Consider the following 16,880-nt stretch of genomic DNA (forward strand, 5'->3'; position numbering starts at 1 on the left):
GTGCATAGGTATCTTTGGTTTTACCATTACAAAGGGGAGATTATTTTTAATTTTATTCCAAAAATTATTTTTCTTTGCTGCTTTCCCATTTTGAATTGATGTTCATTAAATGAACGAAAAATTAAAAATAAAAATACAAAAATTAAAAATAAAAATAAAAATATAAAAAAAAAAAAATAATCAATCGTGCATGACAATAACTAATATTAATAAGACAACTGATTATTTCTTTGATACATATCACATTCCCTCCACACTTTTTTTTTAATTTATTGTCAATCCAAGTGAATCTCTGATAAAACAACTCTAATTAAACCATTGATTGACGATCACCTGTAAAATCTGTTTCATGTATGAGATTTATAATTATCTTGTTTAAAATCATAAATTAAAGTAGTTGTAGTCACCTTCATAAATCTTAATCTTAAAAACATCGATGTTTTTTAAAGAAAGAATAAATATTGATTATTTTAAATTTATTTAATTAGGTTTTTAAATTAATTAATTGTTATCTTCAAAGATATTTTGTTGTTGTTTTGATGTTGTTGATGTATTGTTGCTGTTGTTATTACATTCATTATTGTTGTTATAACTACTACTACTATTACTACTACTGTTTATATAATTGTTATTATGGTTATAAATATTATTGTTGTTGTTATCTAATATAGTTGATTTATTACTATAATGCTGTTGGTGAAGATGGTGTTGTTGTTGTTGTTGTTGTTGTTGTTGTTGTTGTTGTTGTATATGATGGTGTAGATGATGATGTGGAAGTTGTGGTGAATGTGATACTAAAGATGCCGATGAGAGATGAGGTGAAAGTGTGGTTGCCGGTGCAGCTGCTTTCGATGATTCAATATGATTGTGACTAACTGGCGAATAATGTATATTTCTTTTACTGTTTTCTATATTTGATGATGATGATGAGGAGGAGGAGGATGAGGTCGATGATAACGATGATGTCGTACTTGATAAATTAGGTTGTGACAATGAATGTGCAACACCATTTACACTACTACTATTATTTGTATGGTGATGTGTTGCTGGTAATGAAGTGGTTGATAGTTGTTGTTGTTGTTGTTGTGGTTGTTGTTGTAAAGGTAAAGATGAAATTGGTGGTAATATATTATTATTATTATTATTTGAAGATGATGATGATGTTGTAGCTGTGCCAACACTTGTAGATGATGATGATGATGATGATTCGTTTTGTCGTCGTGTATTACTATTGCTATTACTAATCTCCAAATCATTTGAAGATAAAAAGAATGGATGTTGTAGTGCTTCCAAAGGTGTAATTCTTTTATTCGGATCATATATTAACATTTTCTCTATTAGATTCTTTAATATTAAACAAAATTAGTATTTAAAGACAATAGATAATAATAATAATAATAATAATAATAATAGTTACTTGAAACTTTAGATAATCAGATAGTGAGTGACCTGCTTCTCCTTTTCTTCTTCCATGAGGACCACCTTTATCGACACCTATTATATCTGATAAACTCTTTGGTTGAAACTGTTTATAAATTATGATATGTATTAGATTGTTGTAAAAAGAATAGCTAATAGTTATTTAGTTAGTTTTAGTTACCTCTTTTAATCGATCTGTTCTTCTAAGTTGATATTTGTGTATTGGATCATTGGGAGTGAGTGTAAAGAATTTCTTGAGTTTCGGACTCTTTTCGATCATATATACAGGTGGCATATCCAAAACTTCAACGATTCTCGTCAGTTGATCCAGTTCGTTCTGACCAGCAAACAACGGTTCTCCACAATGCATCTCCACTAGAATACATCCAAGACTCCACATATCGATTGCAAAAGAATACTCTAATTCCAAAATGATCTCTGGTGATCTATAGAATCTACTTTGTATATATTTATACATCTACATGATGACAATAATAATAATAATAATAATAATAATAAGAGTAAGTATAGGTATAGTATAAGTTAAGTATTTAAATGAAATAGTTGCGACCTTGTTTTAAGTGAAACATTTCCAATAATAATAATAATAATAATAATAATAATAATAATAATAATAATAATAATAATAATAATAATAATAAACACCACTTACTCTTTCATTTGAATGACAAGAACTCACCGAAATCAATAATCTTGATGGCACTACGCTTTGGATTTCTAAGTAATATATTCTCTGGTTTCAAATCGCAGTGAATGACATCTACCTCCGATGTCGACATAAAGTAGAGTGCCGTCAGAATCTGATGTGCAAATTTCTTGATCAAGTTCAACGAGACACCCAAGAACTGTGTATTTCTCAATAGGTCATATAGATTGAACGATAGCAGCTCTGTCACCAAACAGAGATGTCCTTTATATTTAAAATGTTGTTTATATCTAACTATATAAATTGAACAAACACACAAACATAACAACAACAACAACAACCCAATTAATATCACCAATATATATATATATATATGATCAACCCAAGTAGTTTCTAAAAAAACTTACCAATTTTATATTGATCATCTGGATCTTTCTTATTCATTGATTCTAACAGTCCGACCTCAATCAATGCCTGATTGTAAAATGGTGTTTTATTCTTTATAATCTTAATTGCTACGTATTCCTCTGATATTCTGCTCATTGTTCAAGTTGATTTGATTTGATTAGTTGATTAGTGATATTGATAACTAAAGAAAATGTAAGTGTTCGAACACATACCTGTCATATGCTTTAACAACCTGACCAAATGAACCCTTTCCTAGATGTGATTTTATTTCATATCTATCTTCAAAGACGTCGTTCTCTTTGAATATATAATCACCATTCTCATCGTCGAATCCATTGTTATTACCACTGCTGCTACTGCTACTGCTACTTCCACTTCCACTGCTAGATTGATGATGCTGTTTACCTACTTGATCATTCTTTTTCTTAGATTTCGATGCATAATATATCTGTCATTCATTTAAATTAATAATAATAATAGGTTATTGATAAGATAGTATTAATAAAAACACTGATTTTCTTTGGTATATGCTCTTTTCTCTCTGTTTCTTCTCTTACTTGATTAATTGTTTTATATGTTTTAATTAAATCTATTGAAAGTTTTATAATTGGAGCATCGCTTCTTGATTTATTAGAAGTTGTTGAAGTAGTTGTTGTTGAACTACTATTACTAATGCTACTAACACCACCACCACCACTTGTTGTTATATTGTTATTGCTATTGTTGTTATTATTCTCCATTTGTTAACTTATATTATGGTGTAAAAATATATATATAAAGGTTATTGTTTTTTGTTAATTTTATTACTCTATCATATTATTATCCTAAGTTATCTATTGATCTCTATATCAATCAAATTTATTCCTATATTCAGTGTATTATTAATAATAAATAAAATGTAAAAATAAAAACAACACCAAACACTTAATTAATTTTTTTTTTTTTTTTTTTTTTTTTTTTGACTTTCAATTTTTGAGAACTGAGTGACAAGCTATTACTTTTAAAGTCTTATATATATAATTTATTGATGTTCAACAAAATAAATCTATCATATTATATAAATGAATAATATGTACTATCTAAAATGTGTATATGATATTGTTTAATGAAAATAAATTAAAAAAACAAATAATCAACATTAAAAAATTTATTTTTCATTTTTTTTTTTTTACTTTTTTTTTTTTTTTTTTTTTTGTTGGTGTCATCACTCATTCTTTACTCTACAATTTGATTGGAAAAAGTTGTTGATTAAAAAAATAAAAATGGTTTAAGAGTTGTTTGTTTGGGTTTTTTTTAACCTTTATATTGATAAGAAGGCACACCTTTGATTCCATAGGATTTTAGATTGATTTTAAAGAGTCCTCCACCTCCGTAGCGACCGTTATTTGCTGTAGTTATATAGAGTGTCGACAGGTCTTCACCACCGAAAGCACATGAAGTCACTGCAGGCACTGGCAAGTCGATTTGATAGAGTGACTTTGAACCGGGTTTCTTAGGATCCCAACAGGTTACTCGTGATCCATCGTAGTGTGCGATCCACAATCGACCGTCGGCATCCATTGTCATACCATCGGGCGATCCCTCGCTGTTTGCATCGAATCTGAGAACAATGGTTGGATGGGCCATGTCGTAGCTCTTGCCACCGTCGGTACTGTTGAATCTGAACACCGCCAGCTTCGGAGTGTCTATGTAATACATCAATGAACCATCGGGTGTCCAGACAATACCATTGCTAATTCTAACTTGTTCCAGCATGGTTTCGTAGCTGTGATCTACATTGACACGATACAACTTTGCTTCTGGAGGATATCCATTTTTATAGCTAAGAGATCCCACCCAGAAACGTCCCAGAGGATCACATTTTCCATCATTGTATCGGTTGGTCGATGATTGCTCAGGGTTGGCAATGACCTTGTATTTTCCAGTGAGATAGTTGTAAATTACAACACCGATTCTTTCAAGAGCAATTACAACTTCACCTGGTTCTCCTTTACATCTTGGGACAATTGTACCAGGTTTATTTGGTAAACTGTATGAAGCTGTTATATATGTTTTTGGATCATATCTATACATTATATTTTTTTATATTTTTTAGAAAATAAAGAAACAAAAAAAAAAAGAATGATAAAGAAATATATATATAAATAATATTTACACATATAATTGTTTACCGTCAATGTCAATCCAATAAAGTAATTGTCTTTCATTATCCCAAATTGAACCTTCGCCAAGTTGACTCTTAGTATCAATGTACAGCTCAGGTTTAAGATGAATGGTTTCAGTTAAAACCAAAACACTTAACCTAAACAATAATAAAATACAAATTAAAAATTTATTATTCATATTGTAGAAAATAATAAAATAAATTTCGAATTCATTCTATGTAGATAAATTTTTATATCTTGTTTTCATTTTTTGTTAAAAAAAAAAAAAGGTGGGGCTACAATTTTAAAATATACACATGATTGATTCACAGCAAATCTTTAATAAAATTAAAAAGTTTAATTTGTATTATTTATAAAAATTTAAAATAATCAAATTATAGATATTAATGATTTTTTTATCCTTGTATTTCTTATCTACTTAACTACATAGAAGTGAAGTTCAAGAATATATCTACTGTATTTTAATGAGCAAAAGCTATTTGGAGATAAAGTTTGATTCCACATAAGACAACGACATGTGTAATTTTTCGCTGTTTTAATTGGTAAAAAGGGAATTGAAAAGAAGATCAATTTCTTTATTTTTTAAAAACAATATTTAGAACCATTGATTCAAATAAAATATTGATAATATACAGCAGAAATGTTTGAGTACAATTAGTATCAATTTAAATGATAGATGAACCGTTCCAACTTGACACTTTCGAAAGTTAAGTCAATCACACTTCTAAATGGACATTCTATGACCAAACAACAACTATTTTTGAAAGGAATAAATAAATCCAGATTCTGTATCTCCATATATTCAGCTTGCAAATACACTATCTGGAGATAAAATTATCTTTTTTTTAAAGGCACTCATGTTAGATGATTCAGAGATATCGTTGTACAAAATAATTGGATAGACTCTTTTGGACAATAAAAAAACTCTTACACCTCGAAATTGTGATCAGTTGACAAGAAGAGAGCTCCTACGATTAGCAAAAACTAGATAAATAAAATCTTTTAACATATAAAGAATAAATAATATTTAAGTTAAAGTTAAATGAACGCATTCTTTTAAACAAAATTATATTTGAGAATTATGGAGATATCAATACTTCAATGGAGATGTATCTATTCGCCTAGCTCCACACAAGAAGAGATTTGATTTGATCTTAAAATACACCTTCTTTGGAATTCCAAAGACATTATACTAAATCTAGAAAATTGAAGAGCTACTCACACCAATTCTAGTTTCTCTGGCAATATTAATTAACACTTAAAACATAAAGAAACTTAACCTTAACAAATCAAATAAAGTATTCATTATTGTTGTTTGTTTAAAATTTAATAAAAAAGATATATATAAATAAATTGCTCAGATAAATAAAGCTTATATTTATTAATATTAAAAATAAAAAGTATTTACAATTAATTTATTTACAAGTATTAAATATTTTTTTGAAACAGGTAGCAACCAGCAAGATTAAAAACTTTTGAATTGGGACAAGAAAACCTTTTCTGGTTGTACCTGGAGAAAGGAATGGCAGACATACATATCGTGATGAGGATGGAGTTGTGATCGAAATAAAGGAATGGAATGGCATAGAAATGAGAGACAAACTGAATAGAAACGAGAAGAAACCGGCAGAGTGACGAGAGGAAACCAGCATAACGACGAGAGGAAACAGGCAGAGTGACGAGAGGAAACCAGCATAACTACGAGAGGCAACTGGCATAGAAACGAGAGGAAACCGAAATAACGACGAGAGGAAACCGGCATAGCAACGAGAGGCAACCGGCATAGCAACGAGAGGCAACCGGCATAGCAACGAGAGGCAACCATTATAGCAGGTACCGAGAGCGAAACCAGCATACACTACAGGAGGCAACAGGCATAGTGACGAGAGGCAACCGGCATAGTGGGAGAGGAAACCGCATAGTGACGAGAGGCCAACCGCATAGTGACGAGAGGCAACCGGCTTAGTGACTAAGGCATAGTGACGAGAGGAAACCAGCATAGTGACGAGAGGCAACCAGCATAGTGACGAGAGGAAACCGGCTTAGTGACGAAAAGGCACCAGCATAACTACGAAAGGAAACCGGCATAATGACAAAGGCAACCGACTACTACGAAAGGAACCAGTATAGCACCGAGGAAACCGGCTTAGCAAAGAGAGGAAATCAGCATAACTACGAGAGGAAACCGGAATAGCAACGAGGGATCACTCATAGTAAGGACTTGGAAAAGAAGAAAGAGATAAAAGGAGATAAACAAAGAGTTAGTAAAACAAAGATATAAATTAGTTAAAGTTATAATTAATAGTTATTACTTACAAAATTATTTGTATTTGAAAAATAATGAAAAATGACATTGTGAATGAAATTTTAGGTTTATATAGTGTTAAATTTGATTCGTTTACTTACAGTTTGAACTCAAAATTGGCGGCAACCGTTAAGCGCCAATTAAAAGTATGAATTAATATTCAAATTTGAAATATAAATATTAAAATTAATTAAATAATTCATTTTATTATAATATAATATTCAAAAATAAAAAAAACAGGCAATCATTACCAATGAAGAAACAACAAGCATAATTTTCAATTTTATTAATTTATTGAATTTGCAACACCCCACTTTTATTTGACAAGTTCATCTTTTTTTTTTTTTTGCAATTTTGATTTTTTTTTTTTTTTGATTCAAATAATTGAAGAATTGTAAAAGATATGATATTCTTGATTACTTAAATCAAAAATGTTATCTATCACTTTACAATTATCACTATGAGAGAATTTAATTAGTGATAATAGAGTTTACAATTAGTTTTTATTTGTATCAACTAATAAAAATATATAAAAAGTTTATTTAAAATACAGATATAGTAAACTATAATTATTTATTTAAATTTTAAGTTTATATTGTATAATTATAATAGATTGGTAAAATCTGTCCTATTACAACTCAAAAGGAATTCTTACTATATTCGGCGAATAGAAGTGATTTGTCTCGATAATTAAATGATCAAAGAATTTAAAATAAAATGAATTTACATATAGTGGTGATCGACTTCAAATGAAGCACTATCAATTCTATCTTGATACTCTAAATTTGTTTAAAACATTATCTTATCTGTATTACTTTATTTTTATTATCGTTATCAAAAGATTGTTTTATTCTCATTCATCTAACGATTACTATTATTATTTCTGTTATTATTTTAAGTTGAGTTAAGAGTGAAACTATAATTTACTAAAAGAAAATTTATTTAAATATTGTAAAAAAAACAAAAATAAATGATATAGTTAAAGTTTTTTTCTTTCATTTTTTGTTTTTTTCACAATATTTAAATAAATTTTCTTTTTATACCTTTAAATATGATTGACTAATAAATTGATTATAAAATAAAACATTTAAAAGATTTAAATCAAAATTATTTAGTTCAACATAAAAGAATGAATACTAAATTACTATAATATTTACTTATTTTATTGTTTCATTAAATAGTTATTACAAGTTGATATTTAAAAATAAAACAAAGTATATCACTACAATAGGATATAAATAGATTAATTTTAATTATTTATTTAAAAGTGACACAATTTAATTGATTTGATTCACCATTTATTGATTTATTGGAATTGAATGACAATGTCAAGTGTGGGTGTTCTGCGCTGATTTTGAGTTTTTTTTATTTTTTTGCCAATCAAAAAAACATCAACCAAACTTTTAAATTAAGACATCTATATATTTAAATATTATTCTTTTTAATTGAGAGTATCGGATAAAAAGACGTTAATTATTTTCAAAATTTGGCGGTTTCTTATTTTTATTGATTATTTTTAAATCTAATTTAAATATTTATATACTAGTAAATACTATTAATATCGAAATTTTGCTTTTCAATATAAACAAATTTCTATCAAATATAGTTTTAGATAGTGATCGTTGATAATAATAAAGAGACTGTTGATTTCTCATTTACTATGTTTATTAAAAATAAGAAATAAATTTATTTAAACATATTTTATTTCCATTTTCATTTTGTTATTGAATTGTTTGTCGTATAATTGTTGTTTTGCAACTAATGCAATTGAAAGTGTTGAATAAAACATATGTTGAGTGAAACCTTTTGAATAAACAAAGGAAATAATATCAGAATCATATCTGTGTCCCTATACAATCAAAAACAATACTGTATTGAGAAAAAAAAAAAAAATTAAAAAATATATTGGGTGAAAAATTTCAAAATAAATTAGTATTCTTAAATTACTTATATACATATATAGATATTATAAATTTAGATATTAGCTTTTAAATCGTTTTTATATCATAATTAAAATACACACTCATAAATATATTTCATTATTTTTATAAATTAAATCAATCATGCATATGTCACAACAACTTAAATATCAAATAGATAATTTTCCAATTACCAGCTATTCATGGGAATTAGTTGGTATTTATTTCGAAAAGAAAGCTGAGCTCGAAGTTGAAGAAGATCGAATGAGTTTCTTTTATTACTTTATCCATGAATTCGTACGAGAAATGAAGGAATTCGAAGATACAACAGCAGCAACCCACAACAACAACCACAACAAGATAATAATATAGTTAATTATAAGTCGCTCGAGGAAGTTATCCAAAGCTTTCCAGTCTCAAGTTTATCATTGGATTTAGTAACAGTTTACAACCAAAAGAAACTGCAGATTAAAGATGAGTCAGATCGAAATCTGTTCCTTTTGTACTTTTCCAAAGAAAGATCAAGAATAAGAAGAGAACAAAAGCAACAACAGCAACAGCAACAGCAACAGCAACAGCAACAGCAACAGCAACAGCAACAGCAACAGCAACAACAACAGCAACAGCAACATCAGCAACAACAGCAACAGCAACATCAGCAACAACAGCAACAGCAACAACAGCAACAGCAACAAAAAACAGTTAGTCAAAAAGAAAGCAACAAAAACACATATCAATTTAAACAACCCACAATTAATAATAAAAAAGATAATAAAAACAACAACAACAACAACAATCAGAACGAAAATGACAATTTTAATTCGAGAAACAAAAACAATAATAACCCTAAATCAACAGGAAATCAATCAACTTATCAATTTAGAATTCCAACAAATCAAATTAAAATAGAATACAATAATAATAACAACATTATTAACAATATCAAAAACAAAACAAAACCAAATAATAATACTTATCAATTTAGAATACCAAGCAATCAAAAGTAAATAATAATAATAATAACAGGATGGAGTGGTGGTCTCTGTTATTGGGATAGTAATTGCTAGTCGTCTCTTGAACTTTGGGAGAATGGGTGGGCAAGGTAATCAATGGTAGAGATGTCTGGATACTAGGTTCTGCGTTTGGTGGTTCTGGTGCTGGTACTGGTCGATGCATGGGTGGCAGGGTGGGCACGATCGAAGGATCGTTGTACAGGTAATATATTATTTATTTTTTTATTATTTTTATTATTTATTTATTTACAATTTTCTTTATATATTACTATCATATTTGTATATTATATATATAATAGTAGATCAATCTTAAAAGAGTCTGGTTCTTTGGTCATGGTCTTGGCTATATGGTGGTGGTACTGGTCGTTGTATGGGTGGCAGGGTGGGCACGATCGAAGGATCGTTGAAAAGGTAATATGTTATTATTAATTTATTTATTTATATTTATGTATTTAAAATGTTGTTTTTTTATTAATATTATATTTGTATTCTATGTAAAAAAGTAGATCAATTTTAAAAGAGTCTGGTTTCTTTGGTCATGGTCTTGGCTATATGGTGGTGGTACTGGTCGTTGCATGGGCGGCAGGGTGGGCACGGCCGAAGGATCTTTGAAAAGGTAATATATTATTATTAATTTATTTTTCTTATTTATTTTCAATGTTGTTAATTTATTAATATCATATTTGTATACTATATATAAATAATATAAAGTGAAATTCAGGTTAACAAAGCTCTAGGTTTTTTTGTAGGTCTATTAAATAATTTATAAACGAATTCATTTTATTTATATTTAATTTTAATTATTCTTGTATTCATTATTTATTTATTTATTTATTTATTATTTGTTTCTATCATTCATTAATACTAACAACTGACTACTTTGTTTTTTTTTATTCTATTTTCCAAATATCAATCAAGCTATTCCAAGTGATCCATTTCAATGGGTTCGTCCTTTTTTTTTCTTTCCAGGGTCTGGGATAACTGGGTGTCATTGCTTGTGATCCTTGCCTCTCTTATCAAGCGTGACGGCATGTCTCGATCAGTGAACCCACTGATGAGAGCCTAGTTATTAGAGAAACCTGGCGACCTGTACACCCGACCCGCCAGTTGGGGAGATTGTTGTGAGCGGTTGCCTGTGGACGGACGAAGTTGGGATGAGCGCACTTGCTTGCAGGTGGTCTTGCACATGGTAACCTCTGTGTTGATCTACAGGATGCATGGCACTGGGTCGATGGTAGGGAAACCTCCAACACATGTTACGGCTTCATATAGTCTGAAAGCAGGTGATACATACGCTGCTAGTCTGTCGCATCTTCGGGTGTGGCGACACAGAGCAGATGGAGGCGACATTCTCTGTACAGAAGGCAACGCCACAGCTATCACTTTCTTTGTTGCCTCTTCGAAGTTGTTTTATTTGCTTCGGCTTCTAACTCCGCTGTCGATTAGGAACTACAACAATTAAAGATGCTGCCGATGGTTTGTGGCAATAAATCCATCGGGGTCTCTAGGTGCCAGTAGACTCCACCTCCACGTGGTTGGCACCGGAAACTCATGGATCGATAAGATTTAAAAAAATTTTTTTTTTTTTTATATAGTAAAATATGTTTAAAATTAAAAAATATTTTCTTATTGATCCATGAGGCTGAGAGAGTCTAAATTTTAATCTTTGCAGCTTTCGATCGATCGATGTTAACATTGATCTTGGATCACCCACACTTCACCCACCACACTCACACTCGCCACAGCACAACTCAACTCAAAAAAATTTTTTCACATTTTTTTTTTTTTTTCACATTTTTTTTTTTTCACTTTTCTTTTTTCACTTTTTTTTTGCCACCAAAGTCAAACACCACACATAATTAATTATTTAATTAAAGTAATTCGAATTGATCAAGCAACAATCAATCTATTTATTATAACATTTATTCATATTTATATATTTCTAATTAATTAGCACACCAACAAATTTGAATTTATTTATCGCATTTATTATAATAGATATAAAGAATAACAATTTATTTATTCATTTTTTTTATTTTTGTATTTTTTTTTACTTCTTATTAACAAGTTCTTATATATACTATTATAAATGTATTTAAATTTAGTCATTAATACAGATATTTAAAATGTTGTAGATTGTATTGCATTTTTGTTTGTTTTTTTTTTATTTTTATAACAAGTTACTTTGTTAACTCTTATTTTTTAAATAAAGGTAAGCCAATCTATAGATTACCACTGCGAGTTCTGTTTCAATTGCAAGTTAATTTATTTATTTATTATTATTATTAATCTTTAGGAAAGAGATATTGATATTCTTATTGTTTATTATTATTATTTTATTAATCTTTGAAAAGATATTAATATTCTTTTTTATAATTATTATTTTATCAATAAGTTAGGTTATTGAACAATCTTAGTAGTAGTACTTCAAATTCACTATGATCTTTGTAGTTACATGACCACCAGATCAACAACAACAACAACAGCACCGACAATATAAATCACTTTAGTTTCGCAGACGATGACAACAACAACAACACTAGAATTTCTTCGTCTTCAGCTTCATCATCTTCACAACATCACCAAACCACACTTGATATTGCTAGTAGTGGAGGAAACGACAGATACCATTCTCTCACCAGACTTGTTGTTCTCTGCCAATGATTCATTCGTCGCCTTAATTGATTTCGATCAAATTTTAAATAAATAATGTTGATAACTTTCAAATTCTTTATAATTATTTCTTTTATTAACTGAGTTGATTCCACTGAGTTGCCGGACTTAGTTACCTGACTGAGTTACCTGACTCAGTTACCGGACTGAGTTGATGACTTAGTTGACTCAGTTACCGGACTGAGTTACCTGACTGAGTTACCTGACTGAGTTACCTGACTGAGTTACCTGACTTAGTTACCTGACTCAGTTACCTGACTCATTTACCGGACTGAGTTGATGACTTAGTTGACTCAGTTACCAGACTGAGTTACCTGACGGAGTTACCGGACTGAGTTGATGACTTATTTGACTCAGTTACCTAACTGAGTTACCTGACGGAGTTACCGGACTGAGTTGATGACTTAGTTGACTAAGTTACCGGACTCAGTTGATGACTTAGTTGACTAAGTTACTGGACTCAGTTGATGACTTAGTTGACTAAGTTACTGGACTCAGTTGATGACTCAGTTACCAGACTGAGTTACCGGTCTCAGTTAGTTACTGAACTAAGTTGACTCAGTTACCGACTGAGTAATGAGTTACCGGACTGAGTTGATGACTTAGTTGACTAAGTTACCGGACTCAGTTGATGACTTAGTTGACTAAGTTACCGGTCTCAGTTAGTTACTGAACTAAGTTGACTCAGTTACCGACTGAGTAATGAGTTACCGGACTGAGTTGATGACTTAGTTGACTCAGTTACCGGACTCAGTTGACCAGTTACCGGACTGAGTTGATGACTCAGTTGACTCAATAGCCATAATTAGTTTCCCGAAGCTAGTGTATCCATCAACTCTACTACTAAGATACTGTTTTCTACAAATCTTAGCTTCGATCAACACTACAACTAATTTACCATCAACTCCATAACTAGGTTGCCGATGAACACGCCACTCTCAATTTCCATCTGCTCAACTACTCCTTACCATCAGTTTCATAAATCGATAAAATAAAATCAAAAGATATAATTATAAATGTAGTTTAAATTTTTATTTAAAGACTAAATTTGTGGAATCCAAACACTCATAAATGTTGAATTACTTGACCAGGAGCAGAATAGCAAATGTCATTCCACCACCACTAATCCAAAAACATCATCTACCTCAACTCTATGAAATATTTCTGGTAATGAGTGGGTTTGGAGGTGTTGATGAATTATTTGTTGATCTAGTTGTTGTCAGTTGTGGTTCAGTTGGTAGTTGTATTTTATTTTCTAAATGTTTATATAAAATCTAGATTTTATTTGATGTCTGAGTAATTAAGAATTATCTTAATTCGGAAACAACTGATTTAATTTAATTATAACAGTGAAGTGAAACCATTCAACCTATTTAATAATATGTTTCCCTTGTATTTCTATTAGTATTAAATTGCTTTTATACATATAACAAAATATCAAAGAACAACGGAAAGAAATAGATATTCTATAATGAAACATTTTTAAAAATATAGACTCTAACAAATATACAACCTAGTTAACTATATAAAATGATAGCCAAAATAAACTGTTATTCTCTATTTTTATGAGTTTCTCTTAATTCTTAAGAATTAAAAAAAGATGAACTTGTCAAATAAAAGTGGGGTGTTGCAAATTCAATAAATTAATAAAATTGAAAATTATGCTTGTTGTTTCTTCATTGGTAATGATTGCCTGTTTTTTTTATTTTTGAATATTATATTATAATAAAATGAATTATTTAATTAATTTTAATATTTATATTTCAAATTTGAATATTAATTCATACTTTTAATTGGCGCTTAACGGTTGCCGCCAATTTTGAGTTCAAACTGTAAGTAAACGAATCAAATTTAACACTATATAAACCTAAAATTTCATTCACAATGTCATTTTTCATTATTTTTCAAATACAAATAATTTTGTAAGTAATAACTATTAATTATAACTTTAACTAATTTATATCTTTGTTTTACTAACTCTTTGTGTTATCTCCTTTTATCTCTTTCTTCTTTTCCAAGTCCTTTTTTACCATTGCTGTTGCTTCCTTACTATGATATCTCGTTGCTATTCCGGTTTCCTCTCGTAGTTATACTGGTTTCCTCTCGTAGTTATGCCGGCTGCCTCTCGTCACTATGCCGGTTGCCTCTCGTCACTATGCTGGTTTCCTCTCGTCACTATGCCGGTTGTCTCGTTATTATGCCTTTTGTCTCTCGTCACTATGCCGGTTTCCTCTCGTCGTTATGCTGGTTTCCTCTCTTAGTTATGTCGGTTGCCTCTCGTCACTATGCCGGTTGCCTCTCGTCACTATGCTGGTTTCCTCTCGTCACTATGCCGGTTGCCTCTCGTTATTATGCCGGTTGCCTCTCATCACTATGCCCGTTTAATATTAATAAATATAAGCATTATTTATCTGAGCAATTTATTTATATCTTTATTTATTAAATTGTAAACAAACAAAATAATGAATATTTTATTTGATTTGTAAAGTTTGAAACCATCATAGAATTTGATAGGTCCTCCTGCTTGTAGCAACTGAATGGTTTGCTTTCAATAATGAGACTTTTCAAGGAAAAGATTGAGTATCAATTTCATAATCAACTGTTAAGAATATTTGTTATATACTTTATTATTTCACTGCAATCGCAATCAAGATTGATTTAATTTCCAATAAAAGATATTAGTTTAGTTTGGTTGTTTTAAGAGTTAATTAATATTGCCAGAGAAACTAGAATTGGTATGAGTAGCTCTTCTAGATTTATTATAGAGTCTTTGGAATTCCAGTGTACACTTTTGGTAAAGTGAAATTTAAAAATCAAGTTCTTATTAAATTTTAATAACCAAACAACAACTATACATGAAGTTAATAGAGTATAATCCAAATATTGCTAATGCATATAATCGCCTTGTATATTCACTCTCAATTAATGAGCAAATCATTATGAATGATGGACATCCGATGACAAAACAACAAATACTATTGAAAGCAATAGAATGTGATCCAGACTTTGTATCTCCATATCTTCGTCTTGAAAAGACACTGTCTGGAGATAAAACTATCACACTTCAAAATGGTCAAACAATGAATAATATACAACTCTTTTAGAAAACAATATCGATAGATCCATCACATTTTATCTCCCACCTAACTTGCAAAACGATTCAAACGAAATGAATCAATCATTTTCCCATATGGTGAGTCAATGACAAAGAAACAAATATACATCAGGGCGATCCTGATCGTTTCTCAGCTTATAACGGTCTAGCATTAGTAATGGAAACAAACGAAAGAGTCACATTGCACAATGGACAATCAATGACAAAACAACAACTGTTGTTAGAGTCCTACAAGCTAAATGATTCTCAAGAATGGTTTTACAGATCAATTGTATTGACTTTTTTCAACAAAAAACAAACTATTACACTTCCCAATGGTGATAAATTGTCAAGAAGAGAACTACTCAGATTAGATAGAAATAGTAATTAAACAATCAAAATAATAAAATAATTATTAAATCAAATTTAATGTTTTGTTGTTATTCTATTTTCTTTTGAAATTTCAGTAGGCAAAAATAATTTTATGGTGTTGGAGGTTGGTAAGATAATAAATAAATTATATATGGTTTTTATTACTTTTGATTGTATATTACTATTGATTTTTCCAAATTAGGATTTAAGGGTTAATTAAATGTTTCCAGTCGTTCTTCAATGTTTGCTCGGCAAACGGGACAACGACTTAGACAGGAGGAGCATTTCGAACAGAGTGAGCTATGTCTACATGGTAAAAGGACAACGTTTGGTTGTCGGTCGGTGCAAATGATACAAGTGTTTTGATCCTGAAGCTGCTCCTTCTCCTTCTTAAGAGTGGCCAACTGCTTCTTCCATTCCTCTTGCTTGAGGATGCTCAGCTTCGCCAAACCTTTCTGGTGGATCTCTTCGAGTGCGCTCAGTGAGTCGATCGATAATCCGTCGAGATTGGCGCTATTCAGTTGGTCAAGTTGCTTCTTCAGTACCGACTTTTCACGCGACATCGAGTCAATGTCAGTCTCGAGACGCTCGATCGCTGCGCGGTGTTTCTCTGGCGCGACATAGCTGCGCAGCAACAAGTTGATTTCCTCGAGTTTCCGCTGGAGTTCGTCGTCTTTGCGCGCCTGCGATTGCTGGCGCTTGACACGAATTTTTTCCAGTGCCGTCAGGTGTATGGATTCCAGCCTATCGTATTCGTCCAGTGTCAGATCATCGATGTCTTCGCCACTCAGCTGCAGACACTGTTTCTTGAGCTGTGAGATTGTTTCGTCGTTCTGACGGCTGTT

At 30.4% G+C, this 16,880-nt stretch overlaps 5 protein-coding genes across 5 annotated transcripts; 3 read left to right on the forward strand and 2 right to left on the reverse strand.

Annotated features, from left to right (window-relative positions):
* Positions 1-501: 501 nt before the first annotated feature.
* On the reverse strand, positions 502-3,234 carry dyrk1 (putative protein serine/threonine kinase; the record flags this gene model as incomplete). The annotated part of the gene is made up of 7 exons (XM_020578668.1): positions 502-1,344; positions 1,418-1,525; positions 1,601-1,877; positions 2,110-2,350; positions 2,494-2,624; positions 2,707-2,912; positions 3,004-3,234. The coding sequence occupies 7 exons, from the start codon at positions 3,232-3,234 to the stop codon at positions 502-504; spliced, it is 2,037 nt and encodes a 678-aa protein (XP_020431537.1).
* Positions 3,235-3,787: 553 nt separating this feature from the next.
* On the reverse strand, positions 3,788-6,377 carry rgn (SMP-30/gluconolactonase/LRE family protein; the record flags this gene model as incomplete). The annotated part of the gene is made up of 7 exons (XM_020578669.1): positions 3,788-4,559; positions 4,650-4,796; positions 5,078-5,232; positions 5,477-5,564; positions 5,591-5,643; positions 5,882-5,916; positions 6,083-6,377. 7 exons carry the CDS (start codon positions 6,375-6,377, stop codon positions 3,788-3,790), a joined length of 1,545 nt encoding a protein of 514 aa, XP_020431538.1.
* Positions 6,378-9,027: 2,650 nt separating this feature from the next.
* Positions 9,028-10,508, forward strand: PPL_07836 (protein serine/threonine kinase; the record flags this gene model as incomplete). The annotated part of the gene is made up of 4 exons (XM_020578670.1): positions 9,028-9,216; positions 9,267-9,886; positions 10,196-10,264; positions 10,400-10,508. The coding sequence occupies 4 exons, from the start codon at positions 9,028-9,030 to the stop codon at positions 10,506-10,508; spliced, it is 987 nt and encodes a 328-aa protein (XP_020431539.1).
* A 601-nt stretch (positions 10,509-11,109) lies between these two features.
* Positions 11,110-15,673, forward strand: PPL_07837 (uncharacterized protein; the record flags this gene model as incomplete). Its single annotated transcript, XM_020578671.1, has 3 exons — positions 11,110-11,300; positions 12,407-12,542; positions 15,431-15,673. The coding sequence occupies 3 exons, from the start codon at positions 11,110-11,112 to the stop codon at positions 15,671-15,673; spliced, it is 570 nt and encodes a 189-aa protein (XP_020431540.1).
* A 602-nt stretch (positions 15,674-16,275) lies between these two features.
* PPL_07838 (uncharacterized protein) lies at positions 16,276-16,846 on the forward strand (the record flags this gene model as incomplete). Its single annotated transcript, XM_020578672.1, has 2 exons — positions 16,276-16,348; positions 16,755-16,846. The coding sequence occupies 2 exons, from the start codon at positions 16,276-16,278 to the stop codon at positions 16,844-16,846; spliced, it is 165 nt and encodes a 54-aa protein (XP_020431541.1).
* Positions 16,847-16,880: the final 34 nt, after the last annotated feature.

This window comes from Heterostelium album (genome assembly GCF_000004825.1).
Source record: "Heterostelium album PN500 unplaced genomic scaffold PPL_scaffold8, whole genome shotgun sequence".
Taxonomy (NCBI): Eukaryota; Evosea; class Eumycetozoa; order Acytosteliales; family Acytosteliaceae; genus Heterostelium; species Heterostelium album.